Raw genomic sequence first — 8,279 nt, 5'->3', positions numbered from 1 at the left:
AACATAGAACATGGTAATCCCCTCTATGTGTCATCCCTCAGAACTGTAACTCTACATTTGTCATGAAAATAGCACCAATTAAAACAAAACAAAATGATTTCTGTTATGACAAGATAAGTGGAATGGAGCTGAAAATGCTTGTTAAAGATCAGTAATGAATGTAGAGGCAGCATTATTTTATACATAAGCCTGATGCCAGAGGTGATGATACAAGATGTGCAATTGAAAAGCCTGGTGTTAGGAGGCATTCAGGTAAGTAGAGCAAGTTGCTTTCATTAACAGACTGAGATTCATGGACCAGGACACTAAGCGGGCTGCAGCCAGCAGTGACAGTAGAAGTAAACAGTTCATGATCAGTACATTAAGAAGCTTGGCACAGCTGATGGTGCAATGTCAATCAGGGTTCCAGAGATAGCTGAGAAATGAGCTATCTGGCTAGAAAGGGATCCGCTCTGACTCAATAGTTGTGCTGCTAGTGTGTTTCAGGGCAGCCAGTTGCCAATGAAATCTGAAACCTAAGGCTGCGTCTGAGGGAGGGTTGGCCTTGCTAGGTTGTTCCAGCCTCCTGTACTGTATATTTACACATCCATGCACACAATCACTCTTTCTAACTTTTTGGACTACTCCTTGTGTGACTACTGGGATTTCTCAAGTATATGTTGTGGTAGTACAGAGCTTCTAAGGTAACACAGTACTCAGGGACTGAGTCTGCAGAGGAGTTGAGCATTCAAGAGAAAGAGAAGAGGAAAAAAATTCATTGCAGTGACAGCGTAGTTTAGCACTGCTGTATTTCCTCTCTGAAACTGCTTTGTGAAGCTTCCACATTTATGGGTCTGAATATTTCCTCCACTTGTGCTTGATTTTGGTTTTTTTCCCTCCTTCCTTGTTCACCTGAATGGAGTGGTTTTCTGGAGCTGCTGCTGGTCTGGATCAGCGCTGCAGTTGGAAGCAGGGTAGGTAAAATTAAAGTGGTGTTTGTGACAAAACTGTGGAGAAGGATACATGCGTTTGACAGCACAAACTCTGAGTGCAGATCAGGAAGCCACAACAGCAGCTGTCTGTCACAATGGTGTTCTTATCTTGGAGGGGGTGGTTGTTCTGAGGATTCTGTTCTGTGCAGTTATTTTTTTTCTTTAATTTCAAACTTTGTCACAATGTTCCTTTTTATTTCTTTCAGGGATAAAAATAAAATATTCTGTCATCTAACTACATATTAAAAAATAAAAATAAAGGCTCTTTGTGTGTCTGAAATTCCCATGTTAATATTCATCTTCAGATTTGTAAGAGTTCTCTTTGCATGTTCCTCTTTGGTACAAATGACTGGAGTTCAACTTTCCTAGATAACAGGCTCAAAGGGGTAGAATTTATAATAAGTGCTTTGATTGTAATCACCAAAGAGTTACGGAATCTTTAGAGGGTTTTAAAACCACCCAAGTGGTTTTGTGTTAAGAGCTGCAGAAATTACGGTTTTTGTCCCCTCTTTTGGAATTGTTTAAAAATCTTATCTCTTATATCTCAAGGATATGGATATATTCTTAGAGTTTTGGGTTTTCTTTAAAACAAATATTAAATAGGGGTTCTAGTATAAGATAGTTATTGTATACTGAGAGTTGTAAGATGCATCAATAAATATTGACTAGAAATTAACAGCACGATCCTTTTGTAGGCACAAATGCCCATATCATATATACATTGAAAAAGAATCGAGATTCATCCATTGTGTAGTCACACTGTCTTCATTGGGGCTAAATTTATCTAGATATGTTAGATGAATTCAATGCATTGTTATTAGGGTAACTTCTTTTACTGTGATATTAGGTATATGGTCCTAAAAAGAGACATAACTTTTATCCAAGGGTCATGAGGAATTTATTTATCTTAGGTTTCCTCTAGTTAGAAATGAGAGACAGGGATTGTTCCATAAACGGAACAAGGCATGCTGCCCTCACTAAGACAAGCTGATTGGAAATTTGTAGTATATACAGGATAAGTACAATGTATTACCAAAAAGCAGTATGTGTATGCCTGTAATTATAAGCAGAGGTCGGTAGATTGAATGAAGTGCTTATCCCTATCTCCGCCCTCCCAAATGAGATGCTATGCTGTGGAGTTGGGGTTTATTGTTTCAACAGGCATTGCATGGCACATGATATAGTGAATTTAGAGACAAAAACAAAAATGTGCTTACAAGTTCCCTTTTTGTGTGTCTGACATTTTGTTCATGTTGCTTTAGTTGCCTCTTCTTTGAATGCTGCCATCTTTCTTCACAGTTGTTGTAGTCCTTTCTTGAAGATCATCTCATCCTATAAAATTAGATAGGGATAGACTGGGGTTAAAGTAGGTGCCAACCAATGGTCTCTAATTTTTTCCCATCCATTTGTGGAATAAATATTATGTGCACCAAGGCATGTGCAGATGTGCACCACCAGTACAAATGCATGCTGCTTGCTGTGGGTGCTATCAGCTGGATGGCATTTGAAATCACTCCTGGGTGGACATCCAAGCACTCAGCTTACAGGGAACACTGGTGCCCACCCAGAGAAGCCCCACAGTCAGCCTAAGGATAGTAGTGAGAATGCTAGCTACCAGCTTTCCTCCTTCCCTGTGCATAGAGAGAGTGCATCACCAGACTGCTTCTGACTTCAGGGGGATGCTGCCGGGCATTACTTGTACATTCTGGACTTCTCTGGTGGCTGCAGGTTCAAATTCTGCAGTGCCACTGGCTCTGTAGCTCTGTCCTATGCTAGGAAGATGAAGCAGACAGAGTTAGATGCAGTGGGAGATAAGACTTCTTAAAGGTAATTGTTGCAAAAGTAATAAGGCGAATTCTCAGTAAGATCATGTCAGGGATGAGAGTCTTTGCTGGGCTCTGTGGGGAGCCAGTTCTGACCCCTGAAGGTATGGGGCTGAGGGCTAGCCTTCCCCAGTCTGCCCTTATGCGCCATCAGGGCTGCCGGGCACATGCTGCCCGGAGTTCCAGCGATGATTTAAAGAGCAGTGGCACCAGCTGGGAGCCCCAGACTCTTTTAAATCATTGGGTCCTAGGGCAATTGCCCCTCTTCGTGCCCCCCCCCCCAGTCAGTGGCTATGAGGAGCATCAACAACAGATATCCACTGGGAGATTTCTGTAACTTTATGCAGCTACAAAACACATACAGCTTTCAAGGACTTTCATCTTCCATGGTTTTATTCAATACATCATCATAAATACACGGGGAAAATATGGGAAATGCAGATGAGTCATAGCAGGTGACCAAAAAAAAGCAGTTTGCATCCGGTCACTGTAGTGCTTTTCACTTTCAGCTGTTTGGTGTTTACTAGCAGCATCTTTATTTATTTCTAGTGTGACCTACTGGCCTTGTGAAGTACATGTTATTCCCAGAGCTATTAATGATATGGTAAATTTTTCTGTGACATGAATAAGAAAGCACTATTGGTGCAGACCGTGTCTGGCATTTTTACCATAGTACCATGTGGGCATTTCAATTCCTTAAACCAGTGGCTCTCAGTCTTTCAGATTACTATACACCTTGTAGGAGTCTGATTTGTCTTGCATAGCCTGCTTAAACTACTTGTTTACAAAATCAAACATAAAAATACAGAAGTCACCGCACACTTTATTTAAAATGCGCTTATTTTCTCATTTTACCATATAATAAATTAATTAGAATATAAATACTATACTTATATTTCAGTGTATAGTATATAATGCAGGATAAGCAAGTCATTGTCTACATGAAGTTTTCGTTTGTACTGACTTTGCTTTTTCTATAGCCTGTTGTAAAACTGAACTAATACCTATATGAGTTGATATGCCCTTTGGAAGACCTCTGTGTACCCTGAGGAATACGCATTGAGAATCACTGCCCTAAAGCAGTTTACAGTCAAATGTGATCCATTAGGAAAAGAAATGCTCTCTCCTCTTTTCACTTCTCTAGTATGTTTTCATCATTCACTCTGATATTTATGTCTTTGTGTAATGTTCAATGCTGCAAGCAGAACAGGTGGCTGATACTGCCTTATCATAAGAAAGTACATGGGCATTAAAGGAAATCCATAACATTACTGTGTAAGTCTTCTGAGAGGCAGAAAGTTGCAATGACTATACACTCTAAAGTACCTCTCCAATCATAGTTCATAGCAGAAAGACAGCAGGAACTACAAATGAATATTTACTTCCTAAATATGTATTTTATACCAAGAATTAATGTTGATGCTTTGGGCAAAGAAACACAAAATATGATTGCTGTTTTTAGAATGACTGATAATTGTGGAGTCTAGGGAAAGTGAAAGGTGTGTGTGTGTGTGTGTGTGTGTGTGTATTCATGTTGGGGTAGGATGCAGGAATGCCAGGTCACACTGTCACACATCTTGAAATCACTTTTTATTTAAGGTGAAAAAGGAGGTTTCTTAGTGCTCGTTAAGGTTGTTGAACTTGTAGATGTGGAAAACCCACAGCTTTTTTTTAGAGTGGTGCATAGCAAGTCCCATTGGCCAGAATAAGTGAATCGTGAGCTGTGGAGGGCCATATCTGAAGATAGTCAACATAAACAAAATGTCTCATGGCCCACCAGTGGATTACCCATATGAGTTGTGTGTGAAAGGGTGCCAACCCCTGGTATCATGTTTGCTTAGTTCCACTTTAACAAGTGAATAATTTTGCTCTTTATTGGTGAACTGTTCTCATAATCATTTACCACTTTCCCAATCTTTGTGTCAGCTGGAAATTTGATCAGTAATGATTTTTTTCTTCTGCGTCATTGATAAAAATGTCCAGTAACTGAGAGCCAAGAACTATCTCTGTGGAAGCCCTCTAGAAATACCTTGTTAAAAATGATTTTCCCATTTACAATTTCATTTTGAGACCTAAAAAATCAGCAATACATTAAATGGTATCATTCTAGTTTCTTAATCAAAATGTATGGAATCAAATCAAATGCCTTACATAAGTTTAAATATATTTCTTCTGCACTGTTACCTTTTATCAGAAAAATGTGTGATTTCATCACAATAGATATCCAGTCATCTGGAGAAGTGGGCTGTGCCCATGAAAGCTCATGATACCATCTACATGTTTTGTTAGTCTATAAAGTGCTACCAGACCATTTGTTGTTTTTTCCTGTACAGATTAACTCAGCTACCCCATGAAGCAATAGATATCTTGTTAGTTTGACAGGACCTTGTGTACTCCATACCATAATAGGACCAAATTCTACAACAACAGCAATAAATTTCTATGGCAACATGCATTTATTCTCTTGTCATGAAGTACCCTTCAAGCCTCCTTCCTTAGTCAATACAGTTATGGATCATAGTGGACCATTTTCATTGGCATAACATTCAGCTAATTATTTTTTATGACGACGATGATGATGATGATAATGATAATGATAGGTTGCTTTTTTTCCTATGCTAATATAGTGGTACTTGGTTCCTTGAGCTCAGAACTAGGTAAGGGGATGCTTGTTTCTAGCTTCAACAGCTCATTTTCCTGGCTACTGGCTATCTAGGCCTTGGATGCTGCACTGGTCTCCGGGTTTCTCAGCACCCGTCTTTAGGGTCCTCTCAGTTCCTGGGTACCTGTTGCACTCCAGCTCTGGCTCTTTGACCTCTAACAGCATACTTGGTTGCAAGAGTGCAGGGAGAGTGCACTTTAATCAAAGTGATTTCTCCTCTTGAGAGAGCTGAGTAGCAAATGTCCAAGGTAGGTGGAACCTGGTAGGCAGGAACCAAAACAAAATGTGAAGTGGTGAATTCTGGAGCAAATGTATGAATTCAGGGGCATCTTCAGGTGATGTCCGCATGTTGTGTACTACTCAACATTGTGGAGAGGAAGGGGGAGGCTTTCCTTCCAGGGTGGGGGGCAGAGGCCAGCTGTGAGGGAAGGGCCTCTGAGAAACCGCGCACAACTGCCAACTGGCAGGCCCATCAGGCGGGGTTGCGCATCTGCGAGACCCTGAGGGAGAGTTTCTCACTAGGACTCCAGTGTCACACTCCTCAGGGCCTCCCACTAGGGGTCTGTGCCTTTCCCCTCTCTGCCTTTCCTCCAACAACCCTTCCTTTCCCCCCTCAAATCCCCCTCCCAGTTCCCGGTCCTGCTCCCCGTCCCATGCCAGGCCCTTCCACCTGCAGACACAATAAAAATACTGTTTGCCTGATAAAAACAGAACTGTGTGGTGATTTATTAGGGGTAGATGTAACTGAAGAGGAGGTGGGATGAGAACCTGGAAATGGGGTTGGGGGCTGAGAATCTTGGAGGGGGAGGAGAGGCTTAGGGCTGGGGTTGGGAGTGGTGCATTGCTCAGGTGCTTCCTCTGCCTCTTGTACGGGGACCTTGGCAATCTCAGGAGTTGGGGGGTCCAGGGAGGCTAAGGGGATAAGCAGGGGGGAGGCAGGCTGGAGCAGGGTCAGGCACGGGAGGGGAGCAGGACAGGGAACTGGGACTGGGGCAAGAGCAGGAGCTGGTTTCAGGTGGGTCAGGAGAGCCTGGACGGTCGCACACATGTTCTGTCCCACTGCAGCAACTCCGTCCAGGTCTCTCCCCACCACTGTGTATCTTCCCAAACCTTCTGGACCAGCACCTGTTGCATATCCTGGAGGATGGAGACGTGTTCTTTCGTGAGGTCCTCCTGGGCACTCCAGCGCCTGCGGCTCCCCCAGGGTCAGGCAGCTGGTTCAGGTAGTGTAGCTTGCCCCACTATCACAGCTGGCCCAGCTGGGGACAATAAAGAGAGATGGTCAGTCATCCGTGGAGACACTGTCCTTGAGACCTTGCCCTCATCTGGGAGCTGAGAGCAACAGTTCCCAGGTCAGAGGAAGGTGATGTCCCAGGAGTGCCTCGATAGTGGGCCTTTTCTTACAGGGGCCCAGACATCCCCCGGGACAAACAGGCATGGAAATTTGCCAGCCACACTGGGATCCAATGGTCAGGAGGAGGCCTTGAGCTGCCTGGGCTTCCATTGTTGCCACACCCACACTGGCTCCGGCAGTGGTGGCATTCCAAGGAGAGAGACCTTGTATCCCTGGCTGTTGGGGGAGAGGGGTTGAGGGTGTGTGTGTCGGGAGTGTGAGCAGCACACACTCCTGCGCCTTGCAGCACTGTCCCTGGGAGCGGGTGCTGCCTCAAGCGTGCAGGCATGCCCGTATGCTGTGTGCCGTCTTGTCCCTCGTCTCTTTCTAGCAGTGGCTCATGATGGGAAGGTGTCTCCCCCCCTGGGAGTTAGAAGTGTATGCAGCCTCCCCAGAGCCTGTGAGCAGGAGCCCCCGTCTGTGCCCTAAATCCCTCATCTCCAGCCCTAACCCATATCCTGCACTCCTAGATAGAGTCCTCACCCCCCTTCATCCCAGCCCTGTGCTCAAGCCCAGAGCCCCCTCCCCCATTTGGAACCCCTCCGTTCCAGCCCACTCCCCAACCTGGACACCTCTTGGCCCATACCCATACCCTGAAGCCCATACCCCTCATTCCATACCCACTCAGAGTCCACACCCCTAACTGGAGTCCTCACCTCCTACTGCACCCCAAATCTGTGTTCCAGCACAGAACCCCCTCCTGCAACCTGAACTCCTAATTTGTGGCCCATCCCAGCTCCTGTACCCCCAATTAGAGCCCTCACCCCCTTCCTTCACCTAATCTTCTGTCCCAGCTCAGTACAAGTGAGAGGCTGGGTGAGAGCAATCCACCCATAGACAGGGAATGTGAGCTGGGGGTGTGGCCTTGGGGAAGATGTGGGACCAAAGGTGTTTGGTTTTGTGTGATTAAAAAGTTGGCAGCCCTAGTTCAAATGGCTGCAGAGTTCCCTCTAAACTGCGTGGTAACACGGCCCTGCAGCTGCTTAAAGCGTCTCGCTCAGCCAGGGGCTCAGGGCTCTGTGCACAGAGCTGAGTGGCTGGGGAAGGAGCACTTCTCCCTCAGTGACAGCAGCAGCTCCCTGCTGAGGACTCAACTGCTGTATCTTCACTGCTGCGGTCACTGAGGAAGAAGTGCTCCTCCTCCAGCCAGCAGCTCAGTGCACAAAGCCCTGAGCCCCTGGCTGAGCGAGATGCTTTAAGCAGCCAAGCATGGAGCCCTGAACCCCTGCCGGATGAGGCTCATTAAGCAGCTTGAGGGCCATGCTACCACACAGATTAGAGGGAATCTTGCTGCAGTTTATCCACCATTATGGCCTGTAGCACAGAGGTCATGGTTTTGGAAAGCAGTTGTGATTTCTAACTGCTGAAATGTCCCTTTGGAGGGCCATTACAGCCAGATGTTACTTAAAGCAGCCAGAGGCTAGTCAAGT

General features: G+C 45.1%; 1 protein-coding gene across 6 annotated transcripts in view; it reads left to right on the top strand.

Moving 5' to 3' along the window:
* Window positions 1–231: 231 nt before the first annotated feature.
* The window catches only part of ARHGAP24 (Rho GTPase activating protein 24), a 334,825-nt gene continuing 326,777 nt past the window's right edge, over window positions 232–8,279 (top strand). For 2 of the 6 annotated variants that reach the window (XM_075929533.2, XM_075929531.2), the window contains exon 1: window positions 571–953. In XM_075929533.2, coding sequence (XP_075785648.2) covers window positions 896–953 — 58 coding nt within the window. In that variant the 5' untranslated portion in view covers window positions 571–895. Of the gene's footprint in view, window positions 253–567; window positions 954–8,279 lie in introns of those variants that run through there. The other 4 variants (XM_075929535.2, XM_075929532.2, XM_075929536.2 and 1 more) reach the window with 4 other exon arrangements.

This window comes from Pelodiscus sinensis, chromosome 4, assembly GCF_052426305.1.
Source record: "Pelodiscus sinensis isolate ZL-2025 chromosome 4, ASM5242630v1, whole genome shotgun sequence".
NCBI classification, from domain to species: domain Eukaryota; kingdom Metazoa; phylum Chordata; order Testudines; family Trionychidae; genus Pelodiscus; species Pelodiscus sinensis.
The sequence above is the reverse complement of the archived record's forward strand: the minus strand, read 5'-3'. Positions and strand labels throughout refer to the sequence as shown.